The sequence below is a fragment of the Sylvia atricapilla genome, chromosome 7 (genome assembly GCF_009819655.1).
Source record: "Sylvia atricapilla isolate bSylAtr1 chromosome 7, bSylAtr1.pri, whole genome shotgun sequence".
NCBI classification, from domain to species: Eukaryota; Metazoa; Chordata; class Aves; order Passeriformes; family Sylviidae; genus Sylvia; species Sylvia atricapilla.
This window is the reverse complement of record NC_089146.1, coordinates 6743856-6767897: the sequence shown is the minus strand read 5'-3', so window position 1 is coordinate 6767897 and position 24042 is coordinate 6743856. Positions and strand designations below refer to the sequence as shown.

General features: G+C 38.5%; 1 protein-coding gene across 1 annotated transcript; it reads left to right on the top strand.

Moving 5' to 3' along the window:
• TFPI (tissue factor pathway inhibitor) lies at positions 1-24042 on the top strand. Its single transcript, XM_066322505.1, has 9 exons — positions 1-22; positions 1090-1209; positions 8712-8912; positions 12567-12605; positions 15739-15927; positions 17086-17220; positions 17680-17772; positions 23210-23392; positions 23755-24042. The coding sequence occupies exons 1-9, from the start codon at positions 4-6 to the stop codon at positions 23865-23867; spliced, it is 1092 nt and encodes a 363-aa protein (XP_066178602.1). The 5' UTR covers positions 1-3; the 3' UTR covers positions 23868-24042.

Sequence of the window (24042 nt, the reverse complement as noted above, 5' to 3'; positions counted from 1 at the left end):
AGTATGCAAGAGGGGAAAATGGGTAAGTTTTCTAGAGAGAAATGAGAATTGTGGCTCTGATTTGGTGAAGACATACTGTGTTCACGGGCGTGTAAACACAAAACCAAAGACCAAAGACATGTAAACCAAAGACCAAAGAGTGCCTGAAGGCTAGGAACTTCCTAGCCCGTAGATTTTGAGATTTTATTTACTTAATGTTAACTAACATAGCAAAACCATTTAGTATTGTACTTTAAGAGAAGTGGGTAGGGAACTAGGCATTATGAATAGGGAATTGATCTGTTGGTAACAAAGAAGGTTTTGAGTCTATCTAATTAAAACCCAGAGATCCTTCAGGAACTTTTAGTTAGTTGGAAAATATGTATTGCTAAAAAAGTTAAAGCAGAAGTTTTCTGGAGTTAATTTCGTGCGTGCGTAACTTCGTCTTTGGCAACCTGAACATGCCAGCTGCCATGGAATGAAAGTGTTTTTCTTCTGTCAATGATTGCACTAATTCAGAATGAAAAATAATAGCTCTGTTCTTAAGTGAGGTTCTCAGCATTAAAGAGACGTACAAGATAAAAAATCCCACTTACAGCGCTGACACCCATGTTGGAAGAGTTCACTGATTCCTCTGAAATGCAACTGACTCAAGAGTCTGGGAATTTGGTAGCTAGGAATTGATTAAATATTCGTTAAAAATGTTGTGGCAATGAATCTGGGTTCCGCAGGTGGAGTAAACTTACTTGGAATGATTTGACTTGGCAAGCAACACTACATTGTGTAATTAACACCAGGACGTTAAAAGTACTGAGCATTACATTTTGTGCCATGATGCGTCCTGGGTGGTGATTTCAATCGGGGCTTAAAATGAAAGCAGTAACAGTGCCTCTCACCTGTCCTGGAGGTGGGATTGGAGACTTGTAATCTGCTGAGCCCAGCTGCAATCCTTGTCCTGTTTATCGTTGTGCTTACAACATGATTATACTGAAAGAGCTCACATTATCTCCAAAGCTCCCAGTCTGTGTGTCTCCTTCAGGGCTGTGCACTGCCCCTCTATGTTCAAGGAACCTGACTGAATTTGTCAATTGTCATTTTTATGTTATACAGGGAAGATGAAAGGAAGAAAGAAGGGACACTCCTTGCCTTCACCCTTTATCTTGCTGTTCTTCTGTATCGCCGGGCACACAACTGCTGAGCTGGATGACAGCAATGAGGAGCATGTTGTGGGTAAGAGATGCTAGAAAACGCTAAAACTCAACCGGCAAAAACCAAACGCTCAAACAGCAAAGCCCACTATGTTAAAATGTGCTGCAGATGTAATTCTGAACATGAGAACTTTTGTGGGAAAATTTTCAAATTGGGACTAAGCTAAAAATGGTCTCTAACTCGGAGAGAGGTGCTTAGAATTATCCGTTAAGCTTTAGCAAAATTGGCTTCTACTGGGGCTTCTATTTCCCAAGCTTTTTGGTACATCTAATCTTCATCAAACACTGGGTTAGATATCAGGATGATTCCTTTAAATCTCTGCTTTTGGAGCATGAAAGAGTTCAACGTTCAGGCAAGGACACATAGAACTGGTTCATTCAGGCTTTATTTTCTCACACAGAAAAAGCAGAAATACGATGAATAGCATTGTACATCGATGTTGCTCTGTTCCATGCACAGATCTCTGGAGTCACAGTTAATTTGCAAAGTTTGATTTAAAGATTGATGCAGTTACTGTCCTGGTAGTTTTTCTGGGCCTTAACGAAGGTCTTTGTATTGCCCCAAGTGATTTGATATCACTGGATAAATAAAGGAATTGGACTCAATCCTTGTTAATCCCTTCCAGCTCAGGATATTCTACAGTTCTTTGACTGAAACCCCACCTGCTGAAAATTTTTGTTAGAAAAACAGTGTGACTGTTAGAACTGGGGATGTTCTCAGATTTTCACCACGGTAAGATTGTGGTTTACCTCACCAAAATTAAGAGGGATCAGAATTCTAGACTGGATATCCTTGTGAAGGTATTCCAGTTTCTTCCCAAACTATTCTGAGAAAAATGAGGGAAAAATAAACTGCTGGGCCACACTACAGTATTCCTTTTTCCTTTGAGAAAATGACTTGAAACTGTGATCACTTCCGTAAGCTGCAGAGGACTATGAAGGGGATGCTTTTGTTTGACACATCTGATGTTGAAGTGAAAGTGCAGCTAAGAGGGAACCTTTTGTTACGTTTTGTTCTATTTCCATCCAGATTATTTCTCTCTTTTTGACTTTTGCAGCAGTGTGCTTTGAGACAGAAACAGTAATTGTGCACAGTGATGGATATATAAGATCGGACCAGGTCACAATTAGTCGCTACAATTTAAGATATGTGTTGTTCCAGGTTAAGTGTATGCTTGGAATGGCTAAATGTAGTAAAGACTGGTTCAAGCAGAATAATTTGTTTCTTTCTAAGAAGTACAAAAATGCCCTTTTTGTTTGAGGACAAAGTCACGTTTATTTTTGCCCCCCCCAATTCTTAGGGCTGTACAAATTCTTAGTCAAGCTTTCAGGTCATGAAGGCGAAATCAGCTTGCACGCTTTGTCATCATAACAAAAAATATGATGGCTTAATATTTTTCCTCTGTTTACTTTGTTTATAAAAGAAAATAGGTAAATAATCTCAAGGAAATTAAATAGTCATTTTTTTTTTCACTGGTTATTTTGCAACTGGTTACTTAAGATTATGTGACCACTAACTGATTTAGAGTGAGAAACAGTTCTGAACTTCTGGGCTTTAGTTCTCAAGTAAAAACCCATCATATGTGAGACTTAGATATTAAACTAAGAGCCTGTTTTTGTGACTACTGAAGACTCAGTTGCAGTGTTTATAATTAAAAAGCTTTTGCTATACTCTGTTTTCAAAAATATTTAGATTGTTATTAATTAAAATTGTATTTGTGGTTTCTCAAGATTTAACTTCTGGACTCAGAGACTTTAAGTGTTGAAATTTTGTGGGCTGCAACGTCATTGATAACATTTCTTTTTGAACTTAGATGATTATAAAGCAATGGCGTATTTTACCCCTGCATTCCATAAATTTCAGGTGCCAAAGGATAAATTTAGTTGAGTGCATCCGTTATTTTTAATGTCATACTCTTGGATCACATTGAGTACAAGTGCTTTGTGAATTTAAGGGATGGGGTTTTTTGTCTATTTTAATTACAGTAATAATCAAGATTGCAGGGTCAAGTCCAATAGAATGAAAAAGGATTTTTAATTTGTTCTCTTCCAGGGAAATCTGTCATTTTCCCTTCAACAGATAAGTGTAATAATAAAAATGGAAGGTATAAAAATATCCAGGTTATGTATATTGTTCATTAATCGCTTATGTGGTAGGCAGCACTTTAGTTGATGTTCCAAAGCCTGAAGAAAATTACTTACAAATTGAATGTGCTTTTTATTCGTATGTGAAAGCTTGCCAAGAATAAATGTGCCTGCCTAAAGAAAGTGTAGGAAACACAGGCTAGGAGGAGCACTGAACAGTGTGTGGGTGGGGAGCTGTCAAATTGACAAAGATGGAGAGGAAAAAACAGCTATTCATTAGTGACAAGGTGCTTAGTATTGATACTACTTATCAAAGGGAGACATTGCCAAGGAAGGCTGGGAAGATGACAGCATATCTTCATAATTAGGGGTAACCACGGAAATTCATATAAAGTTGAGAACACATAACGTAAGCAAACTAAAACAAATTATTTTTTCCTAAAAATTCAGAAATATTTGTGATCTTTATTCTCCCAATTTATGTCATTCTGTTCTGAGAGGCAACTCCTCCATAATGCTTACCTTTCTTATTTACTGTGCTGCAGGTGTAGCATAGAAATCAGTTCATTTTCTAATTAAAAGGAGGTCTTTTTATCGAGCAGCCCTGCAGATTACCCACAAGAGCCTGAAAGCCAAATTAGAGCCTTTTGTTATGCCAAATCCAGAGGAAAGGTATTGTTTTCACTTGTACTAATGTGAGAGGATTAGAGACATTATTCACCACTTCTGCTTTTGTAATATTACCCTGCTTTCTAGTGAAGTGGTAACAGTGCCTTGCCTGGGTCACCTACAGCCCATGTGCTCAGGGCTGCAGCTTAGCAGAGCTGTCTGGGTGAAATGCCTGCACTGAAACGAGGAGTGGTGTTCATGAGATAAACACAGAATCACACAGGATCATGAGGGTGGAAGAGACCTCGAGGATCATCGAGTCCAACCCAGCCCTAACACCTCAACTAAACCATGGCATAAGTGCCACATCCAGTCTTTCCTTGAACACATCCAGAGATGGTGACTCCACCACCTCCCCAAGTAGACCATTCCAGTCCTTTATCACCCTTTCTGTAAAAAACTTTTTCCTAATATTAAGCCTGTATTTCCCCTTGGTGAAGCTTATGACACTTGCCTTGAGTTACAAAAGCTGCCCTGAGAGTGACAACAAAGGTGAGAATGGCTGTGCTGTGTAGGGACAGTCTCGGCACCTATCTTGTTTGTTTGACAGTTGCAAAAAGCAGGAAGGCTGAAGGACTGGAGTGACAAAAATACCTGCAGTGAGCTCATGCTCACTGTGAGCCATTTCATGGGTAGTACTCTGCTCGGTGGAGTGCAGTGACTGTTAGAGCAGAGCAGTGGGTGTTTAGTGCTCATGGAGCTGATGTAAGGAAATTACTACATTAAAAAGTTGGGGTAAGGAGATTTTGCTGGTTTTTTGCGGTTTTTTAAGTTTTAGTGTGGGAAGTAATAACTTCTGTGTGACAGTGAACATCAGCTACAATCATTAGTTAATGTGTTTATAACAAAATCGTCTTGTCTAGGCTAGACCTACAATTATACAGGAATTCTTAATGTATTTGGACCAGATGTCTAAACAGGATGAGTAATAAATATCCAGCTGAGCCAGATCTAAAATTAAACTAAGCTTTTTTAAATGACAAATGGAATGGACTACTCTTAAGAAGAATTAATGTAATCATACATACATAATGGAAGATTAATGTTGAAGCACCTGCATAACAGGGTTCTATTTGCTGGAAAGTAAATGCAAGTTACAGAGCACTACAAAAGTAATTCAATGTTGTTTTAAAAACAAAAACAAGTGATTTTGTGTTGGATTAAGGAAAAAAACAAAGGATAATTATTCCACTCTATTTGCCACTAGTAATGCCTCAGGTAGGGGATTATATTCAACTCTTAGCAGCACATTTTGCCGGGAATCCAGACCAATAAGAAACATCCAAATAGGAGTTATGAAAGGATTAGAAAGCAAGGCCAATAAAAAGATGGGAAGACAGGACTTTATTTAGTATGGAGATAATTTAAAGGAGACAAAAGTCTTCCAAATAAAAAGAAAGTAGACAGAGGTTTGGGCTACTGGAGTGGTGTGGTGAGTGCCGAGCAACTGCTCCACCACCCAGGCTTCAAGCAGCCAGGGAAGCAGCTGAGCTTGGAGAGCCTAAAATCAAGGGTGAGAGTGCAGGAATCAACTTTCTCTCCTGCAGCAGCCTTGAACTGCCAGACGCCAGTGGTGGGTTGGAAAATCAAACCTGATTTACCAAGTGCATTTGTATGATTTTAAATTATTTTGTCTATGCGTGAAGGAAGTAAAAATTACTTAATGTATAATAAAGACTATCCAGACAGTATATTACCAAAAAAAGGGCTGTCTTACAAGAAGAATATTGAAATCCTAGAACTGACTGCTTCAGATTGCTTGGAATTTTACTTCACTTGGGTGAGAAACTGTTAACATTCCTTCAAATGTTTTCCTCCTCTGTTTCAATTGAAGAATTTTCACTGACCTTTCTGACAGACATCTTCAATAAATATCATATCCTGTGCTTTTCACACAGCACCTAAAATGTAATAACTCTTTGTCCCAGTGTTTAGGAGCAGAGGGTGAGGCCTTACACTACGAATTAGTTTCTCGAGTACAGGCAGATGTGTGTCTATGCACATCTACTGGGCAAACACTCCTGCTTGCTTTCTCATCTGCTGCTCTAATCTGAGAAGGAAAGCTAATTTTATATCATCTGTGTGAATTAAGTGTTCCCAGGTGTAACATAATGGGGAAGAATTCCTTTACTGTTTCCAGACAGAAGAATGATTCAGTTCCGATGAATCCCTTTGAGACCTCTTTCTTCAGAGTCACTTGGTTACTGTTTGGAGCTGGAGGGCTTGGCCCCTGGGGCTTTGACAGGGTACAAATTTTACACAAACTGTGGCAACTTTCTAGCATTCCTAGGACACTGAGCCATGGCCAAGAAGTGTGACACAGTTAGTCATTACGTTTGAGGCAGATGTCAGGACATCTGACACTGGTTAGCAGCATCCCTGTGACTGCAGGGGAAAGGCCTCAGGAGGTAAGCAAAACAATGGTTGTGTTCCCTGGGTCTGATGGGAAGTGGGCTAGGAGTGGAGACCAGAAAGTTCCCAGGATGAGCTCTGCTGAGCCATTTGTTCATCCTCTTTGTGTAGTTTTGCAACTGTGCTTGCATACTCTTTTTGTTTGGATAGCCCACAAGGTTGGGGTGGTGCAATGCAGCAAGAAAATGAGCTGACATAACTCTGTGTCTGAAATTTCAGTAGTGAAGAAACCTGGTAAGTTTTCACAACCTCTTGTGGACTGGACGGGGTCACAGAGGGGATCTCAATTCTCAGGTGCCAAGAAAATAATGTGTTTGTAGACCAGCTGCCAGCCCTCACCCCGACCACATTTCAGTTGGATTGGTTTCTGTGGAGCTCTGAGTGTTTGATTTTAGCATTTTAGCAGTGAGCTCATGCTTACTGAAAACTTTGATATTTTGAAGGCATTTCTTCCCTGGTACTGAGCGGGGGGAATCCAGAGTTTGATTTTGCAATGCAATATCGTCCCAGTTTTTTAAGTTGAGCCATTTTTAATCACTTCCAAAGGATTCCCAAGCCTTTTGGAGAAGTTCAGAACCTTTGAGGTCCAACTTGGCATTTATTGTGACTTCTAAATACTAAATTGTTATGGGCTTGGGAAGACCCCACTAATGAAACTGGAAAAAAGTATTCTGAAATCTTGCTTGGTAAGCTGAGCTTCTTAGCAAGTTTACCAAATCTAACATCTCTTATAATTATTAATCTTATTTCATCAATATTTTCTATATTGTACGGTCTTCAATAATATTTTTAAATCAAATACCCAGCTTCAAAATCTGAAAATGTATTTTCACCAATATGTCATAAGTCACAAACTGTTTTGGGGACTGAATATTTAAGTAGAATTTTGAAATTTGTCCCTTTTCTACTTTTGGAAGATCTGATTGTATGCTACAATTGTTCTGTTGGTAGTAATTGTGTAATGGAGGTAGTTAGTTTTTCAAGGACCTAAATGCTATTCTTTAAAAGATTTAAGTGCTGAAATTTGTTTCTTTTCTGTAGATTTAATAGTTATAAGTGGCTCAAATGGAATACAACTAGTTAACTTCCATGGACCTCAATAATTACGAGGATTTTTCTCAGGTCTTTGAATTTAATTTAAAGATTATATAATATGGTCAATTTTAGATACTAAAATTAGATCTCCACAGAGCAGGTAGATAGTAAGTTCCCTTTTAACCATGTCATAAAGCCTGATTTTTATGGATTCTTTTAATTAAAATTGGAAATTTTACTTAGTAATGGTGACATGATCATGTAAACTCTTCTCTTCCTTTTTTTTTTTTTTTTTTTTTTTTTTCCTGTCTCTTTCCCGGGCCACTGCAAAGAGCACAGATAGTTATATTTGCATATGTGTTCTGAGACATCAATGTTCTAATTAGCTGTAGGAGAATGAATGAAAAACTTCAGGTCTTTTCTTCTGCCTCCTATGGCAAGCACACAAGCTCTGTAGAGCTTTCAAAACGCTCTAGGGTAAAATGCTGCCTTGGAAAATCAAAACAGAAAAATATAGTAAACCATATATTTATAAGGGAACAGTACCAGGAACTGAATTGCTAGTCAGAGTTTCCTTGTAGTCATTGACAAGGTGAAACTTTGTTAGTGTTCTTCCCAAAGCATATGACAGTTTATACACCACATTCCCTGACCTGATATATAGTCTAAGACAGAAATGACACAATTTGAAAACATTCATCTTTGTTTTGCCTTGACTTTGCAGCTGTATGCTGTTGAAAGCTGTAATGCAAGAACGGTGAGATCAAAGGAACATGAGTGGTGCCTGTCAGTGGTCCCAGCAGGGTTTGTGTCCCAGTGAAGTGCCATTTTCAGGGGAGGGATGCCCTCTGCAGGGCTCTGGCCATCCCACGCTGTTCCCTGGCAGATCCTTTATGAGCCAAGTTCACTGGGAGCAGTGCATGGAAAAGAGGCCAAGGAAACCTTTCTGTTCTGGTGGTCATTGTGTCTTTTGGAGCTACCAGGACTTCCTCAGTGTTTTTGTTATTCAGCATTGCACCCCAGCTCGTGTGACTAAGCCACACTCCATAACTGTTTAGAGGTCTGTGATGAGGAGTTGAAGTTTATACTGTGAGCTGTTTCAGTGGAAAATTGAAACCACACACTTGAATTGATCGAATGGAATTTGTGTTCCAATGCAGATGATGTTTTTCTTTTTACATCTGTTTGGAGTGTTCAGAGCTTTGCAGGCAGATGTTGTGCAGTGCCTCTCTAGCAGAACACACAAGCAGTCTCATCTGGGAGTTACACTACGCAATATGCGGCAAACTAACTCAGTTATTCCGCTTCCTCTCTGTCCTGCAGGTGCCGCTTTGCCACCCCTGAAGCTGGTGCACTCGTTCTGTGCCCTGAAAGCAGACGATGGCCCGTGCAAAGCCATCCACATCCGCTATTTCTTCAATATCAAAAGCCGCGAGTGTGAGGTGTTTGAATACGGGGGATGCCATGGCAATGCCAACAACTTCCTGACGCTGGAGGAATGCCAGGAGAAGTGTGTGGTGACAGGCCAGTACCCACTCTCTTACCCTCCTGCCAATTCTTCATTTGCCGCCATTATTTCTCATTCACAAACTGCTGGAATTTGGGAGTAGAAGGCCTCTTTCAGTTCCTATTAATACCGAAATAGAATTCCTCAGATTATGTTCCCAAGCATCCCCGAGTAGGTTGTAGTCATCTGAATTATTTTACATGGTGCAAGCAGACATTCAGAATTTGGAAAGATAGGTAGGTTTTGTAGTGTACCTGTGGAATAGAGATGCCAATGCAAGGAATCTCATTTTCTAGCTAGAGCCCTGTTTTGCATGAGTTCCAAGGTGAAATGGATTTTGAGGCTGAGCTAAGCTGGTGGGGTAGCAAAGATGTTCTTTATTCCTTTCAGAGTGTCTAAACCAAGGGGTTTTTTCTATTTTATCAGTTGGTAAGTATATTTACAACACTGTTCTTTCTTCACACGATACTATTTGTGTCTTTGATTCATCATACTGGAGTTTAAAAAAAAGATTACCAAAGCAAAATAGAATTCAAGTCATAAGTATTAAAGTCTTCCTTACAGACTATTGTATGGGAGCAGATTTCATTTCTGGGCAGAAAATCAAACAAAGAAGGAATTCATTACAGATGATTAATCTGTTTCTAGCTATGACTCCACCAAGTTTAAAGAGCGGAGTTTTTCATGTTAAAAAAAATTGAAAGTTATTGTTTCCTTGAATAGCATTCAGTGTCAGGAAGACCTGGAGTCTAGGATGTGAATTAGCTCTTCCTTGTCTTACATAGGCTGGCTTTTGGTGGTCTCCAGTTAGTATTTAGTTTGGGGGTTCAGCAGGACCCACAGCATCTTCACCGTGCTTGCAGTGCAGTTATTTGCAAGACTGCACCTGCCAGTGTCTCATCCAAAACTTGACACTTCCTGTCACAGGAAATTTGGAGTGTTTGTCCTCAATTTCAATTTAAAAGCTAAGATAGAGAGATAAAAGATAAAAGGCTGCATTGACAGATGCAGAATTTGGAATGAAGTGTCCAAAAGTCATAATCGGGTATCTTGAGTGAAGATTTATCGCTTTATTTCTTCAGTCTGATGTTGCTGTTTTCACAGAATCACAGAAGAAGCTGAGTTGGAAGGGACCCAGAGTTATTTTAATTCTAACACACACTGGATCTGGAACAGATCTTCTAGACCAAATCCTGTACTGGCATATATTTGGCATAACTCTATGGTATAAAACTGAAAGTTATTTAAAATAGGAACTGGCTTAGTGTCTACATCTTGGTACTCAGCCCACAAACACTTTCCTCTGTATGAATAACAGTGATCCAAGACTCTCCAAGAGCTGGATCTGCTTGGAGGAAGAGGACAAACAAAGGCTCATGATCTCTGTATTCTCTGAATGAATAACAGCAGATAAAATATGTTATGTACAGCGTGCTGCAGACCGTCAGGCATAAAGCAAAGTAAACTGTTTAATTAATCCTTTTTGCCATCATAATTAAGCAAAACTTTGTACAATTCTGTGAATTTTTTTTCTTAACTCTAACTCCATCTGTGCAGTCTTGTAGTGTATAGTTGTATTCATCTTATTTACATTTCCAGTATTTATTACTGCGGATGACTACTTAGTGACTGTAGAGATGAGTCTGAAGAGAGACTGAGTGACACAGAAGTGCTTAAAAATAAAGGAAAATCTGAAATACTAAATTATCACTTTGAAGAATGGTTGATAAAATACTGAGAAAAATAAGCTCAAGGGCAGCTATTTATGTAGAAATTCAGAAGAAAATAATATGATCAAAGTTTTTGATTTTCAGTATTCAGCACAAATACAATAATAAATGAGTGAATTTCTTAACCAGCATGAGTGAATTACCAGATCAGGATAACTCATTAACAGTTTGGAATCAATAAGCCACCAGACAGAACTGGTTGATGTCAGTACAAGAGTTCATGGAGCCCAGCTGCAGGCTGGCCACTCTAAGGCTCTCCAAGACAAGGTTCAGATTCAGGATGATTACTCCTGAATCAAGCTTCTTAGAAATCAGCTGTATTTTTTGCTTCTTGACCCCATACTCACAACTTAAGGGAATGAAAAATATTCCTTTTTAAGAGGAATTTGCCTATAGGCTCTGTTGATTACTGGATATGAGTATAATCACAAATGTCATCACTAGCACAGAGACCTTAATTTTCAAGGCAGTGAGTATAAATTTTAGGTTACTGAAGCTTGCTACTATGGTAAAATACCTGATGATAAATGGTTCTGGTCATGATGGCAATTCTAATGTGTTATTTAGAGTGGATCTACAAAGAAATACTCTTCATTTACAAAAGACAAATCAGCTCAGATGTGGATTTGGCTTTTTGACTGAAACCAGAAGCAAAAACAGTGCTGACATGGTAGTAAGATTAAAAGATTCTAGGCCTGTATAAATTCATAATAAAATTTTCCTTTTCTCTGCCAGAAGAGTAGAGATCACATGTCCAAGTCTGATTGCTGATTTTGCCCTGAGGGGGACAGCTGAGTGGGATTAGTGAAATGGCCTGATGTGCGTGTCTGTCCTTTAGGTCATGGGTTTAAATGCTGAGGGCCAAGCCTCCTGCTAATAGGAAAAACTGGAAATCTGTTCAAAGAAATGTTATGTCACTCTGAAGTGCGTGCCACGTCTTTAATATTTTTTAAAGGGTAACAGCTGCATTGTCCCAGAGGTGAAAGGAAAAATGTGTCATGACAGAATTTCTACCCAATAGATCTGCTTTGAAAATATAACATCAGCAGGTTTCCAGAGAAAACTAGGGTAGAATTATGATACAAAAGGGCAGTAAAGTACAAAACAAGAATTATGAAGCAATACAAATAAGTAGACTAAGGCAGAGTCCAGCAGCTGCTGGCCACCTTTCTCTCAGCTGTTGAAATATTGTCAGCCTTTCCCAGGCATTGGATGATCTGCTCTGCCCTCGGACTCCTTTGCAGTTTTATGATAAGACATACACCTCCTACGAGGAGAAGGTGGTTTCTTTTCAAATATCTAAAAATGAATTTGAATTAAGATATCCAGGTTCTTGAGCTGATACAAGAAAACCCAGGCTCCTACCTTAAAAATGACAATAACAACTTCCTTGCTGCGGATTGTGCACAGAGAGAGCCATGCCAAGTTATCATCTACAGCCCCATAGGATATCTGGAGATTTTTGGCCAAAGGGCCTTAAAGTCATTAATTGCATAAGAAAAGCTTCATTCAGGCTCTACGTGGCAGAGCAAAGGGAACTGGATAAGATGAGGGAAGTCTCCCTCAGTCAGCTCCAAGGGTCCGAGCAGTACTGGTAGCTACGGGTTGTTAGTCTGCTAATTACTCCTCTTTTGAGGAGTAAGAGTGAATGATACAGGATCCTGGATCCAGTAGCAAGAGGAGTAATTTTTCTGTTCAATTCAATATTGGCATAGTTTGATTTCAGTACTTCCCATATTGTCAAGTTTCCACTGTAGCAGGTCTTCCTATATGAAGGAAACGACACATCAGTTCTCCAGAAAGAGCTTTTGTGCTGCTTCCCAAATAAAGAGAAAAAGGAAAAGATGCTGTGTTCTTGTTTCTGCTAAACACACTGGTATCACAGGTAAGACTTAACATTTCTGCTTTGGCTAAACGCTTTTATTTTTGTTTATCTTGCAGACTGGTCTCAGAAGACGGCGTTAGCAAAAATTAAGAAAGGTAATTACATTCACATTGTAATCTAAGATTCTTCTACCACAAGAAAGGATTTGTTATCTTCTTTTGTTAGCTCAGAACAATACATATTTCATCTTCTAACAAAAATAGCAGTGTCAGATTAGAGTGAGTTCTTAGTTCAAATCTTCTTCTGTCTTCATCAAAGAATTTGAGGACAGTTGTGGTTGTTGAAGATGGTAGCTGTAATCTCTTCTCCACAAAATAAATACCTTGTGATTCTTTTCTCTTTCTTCAGTAAACAGAGGGACTCAGCAGAGATTGAAGCGTGGTAGAATTAGCCATGATGGAAACTCTTACTGTGTATTTGGAGAACAAGCTAACTGCTCTGTACTAGTGCCTTTTTACTTCTAGAAAAATAGGAAAAAATTGCTCTGCGACAGATCTTTTTAAGGGTTGTCTGTGGGGGAGCTACCAGAGGCAGATGTCCTAACTGCACATCAAACAAGGGAGCAAATTTCCCATTCCTGAAGGGACAGACTTTTAACAGAGCTTTAAATTCCTGATACCCCATACTTCCAAAACAGCCAGTGTTATGAAGTATTGGGAGTGCCTTACTGAAACACTGTTGGTCTGTTGAGAAAGCTGATGTTCCTAATGAGGATATTTCAGTTTGACACTCAGAGCTGAGCTCATGAAGACTTACTCTACCCCTTCCCTTTGCACATCGGAGACTCACCTGTGCCTATGGATGGGGCTCAGTGTGAGCAGCCAGAGCTCCACAAACGCAGACCAAATACACTTTTTCACAAGTCAGCTCCTCTTTTTCTGCTTACTCTCCTTCATCCCTCCTTCCACTCAGGACTTCCTGAATAGGTGTGCATTTAGCAGCTTGCAGAAATGCAAATATCTGCACATACATTTTGAAATAGGCTATAATCAAATCACCTATCTTTACAGAATTGTATTTGGAATATTTGCATATGAGATGATGGTTTTCTTTGCGTGTTTTCTACTGTCTTTTCTATTCTTAATGTGTTTAAAACTCATGATTTTTATATTGTGGAAGGTTGATTTTCCACAGATGCTGCAGATTTTGGCACTACTTCCGTTAAGGGCTGACCCTAGTTCCCTGCTTTTAATGACAAACCAGAACACATCCTGTAAAATTCAGCTCATGGCTATCATCAGCATTATTGCACATGTACTGTTGTTTCCACTAATGTAGTCTTGTATATCAAGTCCCTGGAGAAAGATGTGGCATTTAGAAGTACAGTACTGGTGTGTATGGTTAAGATTATATTTCCTTCATCCACTCTCTCTTCAAAAGTGGCTATAAAAGTTAGACGTGAGCTCAACTAATTTGGACTGAATTTCACTTGCAAGAGCCATTTTAATATAAGAATATTCTAAATTAAGAACATCTGTTTTTAAGAACCAGCCATAATCCTGTAGTCTACTTTGCATACTCTTATTTTTATCTTAATCAGTTAATCTCTCTCTAATAATCTCTTTGTTATTTCACAGTATTGTGCAGTGTTTGTTGAGAGAATTTTTTTCTGTAGCCCCTGTTGTCTGTGAGCTCCTAGCAGATGGAACAGATACTTCAGGGAGTCTTGCTGCTCCCTGTCTATGCACCTGTCTCACCTCTGTTTGCAGCTGAAAATGTGCCTTGCTCATATTTCTCATATTTATTGCTCTGTGTGAGCTCAGCTTTCTAAATCTCTGCACATCAACAGGTGCTGCCTTTACATAGTAATGGAGGTGAAATACCTGAACTGTGCATTACACTTACTGGCAGAGAATGGAATTTGTACTGAAGAATCAAAATTAAGCTATTCAGGAATGCTAAAAACAGTTGATTTGGTTGCTTTATTCAAGAATATTTTAGAGATTTAATTTTGCGTGTGATCTCTGTGAATTAGTTTTTGCTGTTTATGAAGTATTATAAAAACTGAAATGCAATACATTGCCAATTAACTATTAGAAAAAAAACCTAGTTATGAGCTATTATAATTTTTATATAAATTCAACATCTGCATCAGTTGCCTTTAATATTGATCTTGTTCTAGCAATGAATTTCAATATATACCTACCTAAAATATGTGTAATAGGATTAACTTCTTTGCAAGCTGATAATCTACTACTAAAATGTTAGGAACTTCAAACTAATTGTTCTATACCCATCTTTTCAAATGACTGCCCACTGGACACCATTTTAGTCTCAATATTTTGTCAATTTTCACAGCTAAGCTATATGTTACACCTGATAGGATTTTCCTGTATGATGGTTAAATAGACTTTTCTTGGCAGGTAAGCTCAGCCAAGAATCACATTTCAAAATATCTATTAGCAAGAATCTGAGGATTCCTCCACATATATTTCATTATTGCTACCATGAGTTTAAGCACATTAATTTAAGAAAAAACTGAATGTGGTGAGGAGTTGACTTTTGGGGATTGTCATATGGCTCTGTGTTTTTCTTCCCTGCCAGAGGATGTGATATCATGCTGTGATATTCAGTCAAATTATGCAATATTCATATGTTAACTTTTCCTTGCTTGATATTATAGTTACTGATTACAAACTCAGAACTGGAACTGAAATATTGTAGAACAGCTGCTCTGTCTCCCTGTTTCCAATATCCTTTTATAAGGATAAACTGCACTGCTAAATTTTTTTCTTTCTGTTCTATTTTAAAACTCATTCCTTTTGTCTTCTATTTGAACATTGCTTGATGTATAATGCACATTACCATTGACTGAAACATAAATAACAAGGATGTGTGCTTAGGTGAAAGTGATCCAGCTGAGGTTCAGGCCTTCTTTTAAATCAGAATAAAACCCAGTTTTCAACTTAGAGCATCAGTGTTTTGGAACTTGAAAGGACTCATTAGTTAACATTTTTCAAGATGTAATTTAGTAGCTACTTGAACAGAGCAATAAATACCCCTACAATGTTCCAGTGTAATATTGCAGTGTTAAATATAGAACAAAAGCAGCACAATAAAGCAGCAGTTATTTTATAGTTGGCCTTTAGCCCAAAGTCTCAGGTTTGTTTTGTAAACTCCCTCCAGTTCTGTCGTTGCCTTGGGATGCATTTTAGTGGTTTTTTTTGTTTGTTTGTTTGTTTGTTTTTTTTTTTTTTTTTTTCTTCACCCACCCTGTTCATCATTTAGCGTTGTTTCTAGGAAAGCCTGACTTCTGCTTCCATGCCCAAGAGCCGGGGGTCTGCCGAGGTTATTTCACCAGATACTTCTACAACAAAGAGACGAAACTGTGTGAGACATTCAAGTATGGTGGGTGCCTAGGAAACCAGAACAACTTCAGGACTCTGGAGGAGTGCCAGACTACCTGCCAAAATAACTGTAAGTCAATGGTTTTAATCACTCTTGTATAAAAAAAATTGTGTTTTGAAGGTATTTTGAATGGAAAGGTATTTGAAGGTAGTTTACATGGAAAAAAGTCAATTTAGGGTGCCCCAGGGTGGTAATAATTTAGATATGAGATTTACAACGATTATGCGTATTTTTTTAAAAAAAATAACAAATTTAAAGTATGAAGTAAAAAATTGGTAGGTACTATTTAAGGAATATTACAGGACTCCTACATTTTTTTACTTTTCTCATGACAGCAAACCTAAAATCTGCCATCTGTTTGGCTTTATAAAATGCCACAGAACACTAGAGTATGCTTTTAACCCTTATGTCTGCATACACTCCTTTCAAACCAAGTCTGATAGTAACACGGGGTGCATTAACTTGTACATTGCTGGCTCCTCACCAAAGATTCGTGGGAACACCTGTGTGTCCCTTGGGAATGATGTGGCTGTGCAGCTTGGGCTACAAAAGCCATTCAGACTGACCACAGAGCAGCCATTTGCTTCCTTATCCTGCTTCTTCCAAGGAATTGTTCTACATCAGGATACAGTAACCTTCAGAACTCCTCTCCCTTCACCAAGTGCTTCATTTTATTCATGAGGCAAATACATTTTCCCATCGAGAGCCTCCAGACCTTTTTATCTTGCTTGTCTCTAGTGGGCTTTTTTCCAGCACTGTTTCATAAGCTGTCGCTTTGGCAAAAGGAACTTGAGTTTATTCACACTTAAAGAAGAAAAGACCCACTATGCTTCTTTATAAAGTTTTGTTTTTTTTTTTAATTATGAATATAGAGCCATGTGCATTTTCCCTACTTTTGCTGAAGCATTTCTTCCTGGGCTGTGATTCCACTTTTACCTTCTGGACTAAAAGCTGCAGAATATTTTTTATCATGACTTTGCTCTAAAATAACACCTTCATGTAAAATTGCATGAACACCCAAGAAGAGAGGGTTAGGGGCTGTTGCCGTGGCCTAAATAGATCAAATTTTTTGATTTTGACATACTGAATCATCCATACCAATTTTTGTTCGTTTTTTTCTTAGCAGTTTTCACTTCCCTTGTTGGGCTTTTTTTTGTTGTTTGATTGGTTTTTTGGGTGTTGTTGTTGTTCTGGTTTTTCATTTTTTGGTTTGTTTTTTTAATTTAGCAAATTTATTGCCAGCTGTTCCAGCCGGAGAGCATCCCAACAGTGTGAACAGCAGTTTCCCAACAGGAGAGCATCCCAACAGTGGGAACAGCAGTTCCCCAGCAGAAGAACCCAGCCAGTCTCCTGGGATTTTTGGTAAGAATTTGCTTTTGCTGTCTATAGTCAACCCTTTGATGCTCCTTGGTTTGTCCGCTGTTTTTTCCCATTTATTTCAAGACTTGTATGTCAGTGTAAATACCTGAGCACATGGAAGTCATTCACATTAAAACAGCTTCAGAGCTGCTTTCTTGCCAGCAATACATATTTAGAAAAAGGCTTACAATTGCAAGGGTTAGAATGTCTGCTGGTAATACAAAAATAACCTTACCAAGCTGTGTATGATCTAAATTTTACATCAGTAAAATTAAGGAAGAAAAGGGAACGTATTGCCAAGTTTTTTCAGCAACCTGAGAGGCGTTGCTTGGCAACTGGCATCAGCAGTGGATTTGAGCAGGGCCAACAGGTACCAGTCACCGCTGAGTGTCAGAGCTTGGATGTGCCTACACATCCCATCCTTGACTGTTTCCTACCAACTCTCTCTGTTTTTTCTTTTAGTTAATTTGTTGCCAGCTGCTCCAAATAAGAAGTCCAACACCCTAAACAGCAGTTCCCCAAAGGAAGAGCCAAAACAGTTCCCCATTTTTTTTGGTAAGAATTAGCTTTTGCAGTTCTTAGGTCTCAGTCTTTTATATGGATTTAATTTCCATTTCAGCCCATTTTCTGACATGCCACAATCTAAAGAACGGGTTTTCATCTTTGCTAAAGGATTTGATAAGCAGAGAAAGTCAAAGAAATATGTCACAACTTAGAGATCTTTCATAAATACCAGGATGTGGAAGACTGATCACTCTCTTTAAAAAGTGTGCACTTCATTAAGACCTGATTAATACAAAGAGCAAAAGCAATGATGCATAGTTCTTTCAGTCAAAATTAATATTTTTGTGAGGATCTAATAGGAAAGTGATTTAAATTCCTTTTATCCATTAAAAAAGAATGACATTTGGGTTTTAGAATATAACATAATATAATATATTCGATACTATACTGTTTCTGTTTTCATTGTGACCATATTAAACTCGGTTTTGGGTTGAGTATTATCACAGTGGGTATGAATTAATTTAAAATGTTGCTCCAAGGTATTTTTGCATTATTTATTATAATGCAGATGGGACTCTGGACCTTTACTGAAGTTTTAACAGTATCAGCAGCTGGACACTGTCCACTGTAGATGGCTGGTGCTTGCTCGCACTGTACAGGGTGATTGAATTTGAGGCATGTCATTTTTATGATCCACAGTTGTGCAAGAGGAAGAAACAAACAGTTGGAAAGAGCCTGAGCATTCTCACCAAGTATTTATGTTATTTTTTTGCATTTGCACTTGCTTATACTTTTGAGGACTGAGTGATGATGTAGAGACTCATTAAGGTTTCTGCATTTTATATGTTCTGTAAGATAATAGGTGTGTAGGTGGCATTCCTGTGCTCTTTGCTTAGAATGGAGTGTCTAATGAAGCACGAGTGTGTGTTGTATTCTATTTTTGCCTGCACCGTAATCCACCTGCACTGCTGGTTTGATGTAGGTTTCTGTACAGTTGTGTTGTTTGTTCACCACATGCAAAGCATCAGTGCACTCTGTATTTAAATTAATAACTATAAAACAGTAAAGTTTTTGGCAATGTGTTTTACTGAAAAAATTATTTGAATAATATCAAATCTGGTAATAAGTCTAGGGGCATTAAGGGCATGCATGTTCCCTGAAGGCTTTTAGTCATAGTATGAATGCCTGAATCCTCCAAAGAGCCAGCCTACACCAGGAAAGGAGCATGATTCACTGTTTTCTCAGAGGAAATGGAAGGGGGTTTCGTTGTGTCAGCAATAGGGAATTTTCCTGCACAGCAGACTTTGAGAGTGAGAGGTTAGGGTAAAAGAGAGAGAGAATTGAAGACTGATGGAACAGAGGGTCAGTGTAGCAGAATGGGTTGGACAAGAAGCACAGCCATGGAAGGACCAGTGAAATTCAATGAAGAGTCTGAAGACCCACCAGATCCTTCCTTATGGTATGACCTTTGTCTTGCGCTTGTCTGCCTGGTGTAGCCTCCTGTTCCTGTTCTGTTTATTGGCTTGTACTCTTCAGGCTGCTGGAATGGGCTAAAATCATGTGCTTTTGTGCAGCCCCCTAGAGAGGAAGGCGAGGGTATGGCCAAAGCTGAGAGCTGATTTCTCCACAGAGACATGGAGAACATTATCTCCTGTTTCTAGAGGTACAGCTGTACAGTGAAGTTCCAAGGTACAGACGTGTCACAGATGTGCAGGGTAACTCTCTGTTGCCTTTTGTGAGGGACAAGAATTTCATTTCACATATGAGGTGAGGATCAGGGTGAACTGTTTGGGATGGAGTGGCTGATGTCCATCTCCTCAAGTACAGGCTTGTACTGTCTGATCTGCCATTGTAATATCTATTTTATATGTGTATTGACCTGGCTATGTATTGTTTTCATAGATATTTAAAAAATTGAATATAATTTCATTAAATTAAAATGTGAAAAAAGAAATTATAAGGAGTTGTCTCTTAGACAACCTCACCTCACAATTGACATGCTATTTCATTTTGATTCTAAGGAAAAAAAGAAGTGGTTTGGGTATGTTTGTAACAGTATTTACAACATAGTTCTTGATCTTCAGAAGATTAAACTGTCTATGACCAATTAAAGCAAACTGTGGATACAGCCATGAAGTTTCTAGCACCCTCAGCAATGAACTTTCAGCAGAGATGGAAGATTGTTCTGGTCTCACTCTGGTGAAACATCTATAACTTTTATTCTGTGCAAACTAAGAAAAAGTGTGGCTAAGAATCAAAGCTTTCATTTTATGTGATCTATGGTAGAAAATCGTGAGCGCTATACCTATGTTTGATTTGTGAGATTTAAGTGGGGGACAGGATCAAAAGGCAATTTTCAGCTCAGCAAATTTGGAATAGCACACGAATGCAGGTCCTGTCAGTACAGAGTCAGGGTCATCTTTTGCTGATATAAAATTGGCACAGTCCTATTTGCTTTAATGGGTCTGCACCAATTTATATCTGTGGAGTACTGTCAAGTACAGATGACTCATTATTTTTGTAATAGCCTGTCCACTTGAAGATTCTTTTATTTTTGCCTTGCTGCAACCAGAAATGAGGAGCTGAAGTCTGCATGTATCAAAAATCCGGCAGTAAACCTGAAGCTTCATGAAAGTCACACACTCATGTGTGGTGAGAAATAGAGCTCACTGCATTCCCTTTCCTCCCAAGATAATTTCAAACTTGTTTTGTAGTGTGATTAATTAGCAGTCCATTGTCACACAGCCCCTGCAAAGCCTGAGGGATAAGGATTATTGTTGCAATGCAGGGGTTATTTCAGATAAATGTGAGTCTGTACCTGGATGTGCATTTTTCAGAGATTCTGAAGTTATCATCTTACCTCAGGGGGGATGGGATTCAAGAAAGGGCTGTATTATAGGAATTGAATCTTAAACCATACAATGTGTACCTCTTCTTTTTGATGTGGTTTTGCGGCTTGTGGGACTTGTGCTTCTTTCATTTCCTTTTTTTCTTCATAGCAAAAGCAAGAGAGAGACTTGTTCAACAACCGTCAGAAAAATGGGGTTGTAAAATGGAAACATTCGGGAGAGAAACTCAAGGATAGGCATAATAGCCCAACCTTCTGTTCTATCACATCCATAAATGCAGCACTAGGAACTGGAGCTGAACAGAGACAACTCACCTGCTGGAATGTTCTAGTGACATTGTTTACACACAAGCTTTCAGATTGTCTTGCCAATAGACACACTGGGCATGACACAAGGAATATTTTATGCTTACCCGAAGTCAAGTCTTTTAGTGATCAGTGCATTCAAATAGGTTTGTAGTTTTTATGATCTTCAGCAGAGAGGAAATTGTAAGTTACTTAGGTTTTTTTTTGTTTGGGTTTTGTTTTTTTTTTATTTTATAATACTGTTTTGTTGGAAAAAACGGCTCTAGGTGGCAAAAATAAGATGTTTTCTTCATGGGCTGGTTGCTTCTGTGAGTGAAGAACATCAGATATTTTGAAGATAAACAAGGAACAGTGTTTTGTATTTGGAGCATTTGTGTAACAGTGATATAGGCAGTTAGAAGAATATTTGGGAAGAATACAAGAGGGATTCTGAATAGGACCTGGCTTCCCCTCTGGTGCACTGTCCTTGTTTACCTCATTGCTGGCTCCATGGTACCCCCAACTCTTGCAGTCATTGTGAGAACCCCTTCCTGAGGGGACTGTGGACTCACTGGAGAATTCTACATGACAGATAAGTAATTTGCATTGCAAAGTGTATATTTGAATTCTCTGATATAATTAACAAGCCTGTGCTGTTTGGCCCTTTCCTCACTGGCAAGCCTTTCTGCTCTGCTCTTTGTAAATTCAGAAATTAGCAGATTAAAACTGGTAAACTACACTCAATATGCTTTGGAAACTAACATCGTCTCCAGCTAGAGAGAGATGAAAATAGTTCCAGTCTCGAGAGTTGTCAGAGCACTACCAAAAGCATTGCCTTATTTAATTCAACTACCATCTTCATTATTAAAAAACAGTAAGTTTAATATAGATTTTATCACATTGTGGACTTCTACTCTGGACCCAGAGTCAAGCTGAGTCTTGCAATAATGCCACAATTTTCAAAGAAAGTGAAGAGGCTCTCATTTTGTAACTTGAAACTAACTTAGCCTATCTCAAAGAAGCAACTCATTACTTGGTTTTTGAATTTCAGGATTTTTTTTTTAATGGTATGATATTGCCAACACACCATTCTGTTTCTTTCCCAGCAATTTTTCACACTTTTTCACCACACCAGTTCAGCTATTGTACATTTCAGATCAACCTTTTTTTTTAGCAGCTGTACCATGTGTCAGACATCTAAGATGTAGCACCTTTTTTTTTGGATATTTGTCAGCCTCCTGAATATCCCAGATTAATGCATTTAGCTTCTTGCTTTCAGCAGCTCATCTGCTTCCCACTTTTGTGACCACTTCATCTCTGCTGTAACCCAAAAAATTTCCTCAAATTTTTACTTTTGTTTTTCCACTGAGCCCCTGCTGTGTATGTTCAAGAGTTCCATCTGACTGGCTTCACATTTGCATTTATGCACCCAGCTCCCTCAGATCTGCTGCTTCCTGAGGAAAAAAGGGTGATCCTTTGGGTACCACATAACTGATGATGACACAACGGCTCCCATTCAGCTTCTTGCAGCCTTGCAATTTTATCAGTTCACATTTTGCATATTAGTCACTCTGGAGTGATGGAGTTCTTCCAGGTTTGGGAATTCTGGCATGGATTTGCTTCTTGAACTTGTTTCAGTGCCCAGGTCCTTTGGCTACCTCAGGTTCATCCTCCAGTGTTTCAGTTCTCACTTGCAGCAAGGAAGTGAAGGAACAAACCACCAGCCTCTCCTTGGAATGGTAAAATCCTCCCAGCAGCACTAACTCACCAGCATCTCCATTAATTTCTGCACTCATTCAGTACTTTTTTATTCTGAAAGTTACAAGCTCTTGTATTATAACTGTTCAATGGTTGCTGACAGACCCCACTACTTACATCAAGTTTTCTGTTTTGATTCAACAAACTCAGCACTGAGGTATTGAATCTTACATTGGAAATGCTGTGTACTTTTACCTTCTCCTTGATTTCAGAATGTCTAGCAGTGATTTGCTCCATTAGAAATACTTACCCTGCTTTTAAAGGTTAATGCTTAATTTATTTTACCTTTCTACAAATGCTTCACTTGAAATGTCTCAAAATGAATCTGCATTCTCTCTGCTATGGCAGAAATGGCAATTTTATTACTAACAACACAGGTAAAGGCATAGCTTTCAGGTAAGCTTTTGCTGGCAACACAAAGACAATCACATTTTACTCTGGGGTTTTGTTGTTGTTGTGTTTGTTTTTTAATCATAAAAAGATGCTTATGTCTTGCATTTTCAGAAGAGCAGAATTAAATTTGGCAGTGAAAATGTGGAGCAATAGTGACATAAAACTGAAGGTGTTGTCTCACCTTGTTTTTCTTGGTATTTCCAGAACCACCTGCTATCCCTTCTTTGTGCATGACCCCTATGGACAGAGGCCTTTGCAGAGCCAAAGAATTGAGATTTTTCTACAACTACTCAACTGGGAGGTGTCGCCCATTTAGCTACAGTGGCTGTGGTGGGAATGAGAATAATTTCATCTCCAGAAAGTCGTGTTTGAGGATCTGCAGGAAAGGTATGGGAAGTGATACTGCCCTCAGCTATCATGAAGAGGTAAATATTGTGCGGGTCAAAACATTCTCTTGCCACCCTTGGTAGTAAGGATTGGCCTGATGGAATGTGATAGTTGCAAGCCTCAAAAAAGTGAAACTGGAAAGCAGGAGAGATACAGAGCTAGAGAGACAAGGAGGGATAGTAAGTGCAATGTAAAAGAACAGCAATGAGACAACTTGGCATTGGTCAGGCACATGAAGACATTAGGTAAGATAATGTGTTTTTTCTTTTTTTTCTTTTTAATATTTATTGAAACAAGCCTTGTCTCGGATTTCTGGTAATCTTGGATGTCTTCTAATCTTGCTTTGTTAATTTTACCTCTAGGATTCAGTAAGAAAAAAGGTGAAAGAAGATTAATAAAAATCAAGAAAAAAAGAAAGAAAGAGCCAGTAAAGGCTCTGGGCGTGGAAATCATCCCTGAAATAATGCAACTTTGATTTTTATGGAAATGTGAAGTAAACTGCTCTTCACCTGTGAATGAAAATCTTCAGTGTACACCATTGAACCACATTTACTGTACTGATTATTTTGATTATATATTACTAAGCTGCTTTTATTTTTATTATGTATTCCTCAATCACGATAATAAACATTACCTTTTACTTTGCTAAA

Coding starts and splice junctions, on each gene's coding strand:
- TFPI (XM_066322505.1), top strand. Junction 8,913..12,566: donor GGAGAAGTGTGTGGTGACAG/GCCAGTACCCAC, acceptor TTTATCTTGCAG/ACTGGTCTCAGAAGACGGCG. Junction 23,393..23,754: donor TTTGAGGATCTGCAGGAAAG/GTATGGGAAGTG, acceptor TTTTACCTCTAG/GATTCAGTAAGAAAAAAGGT.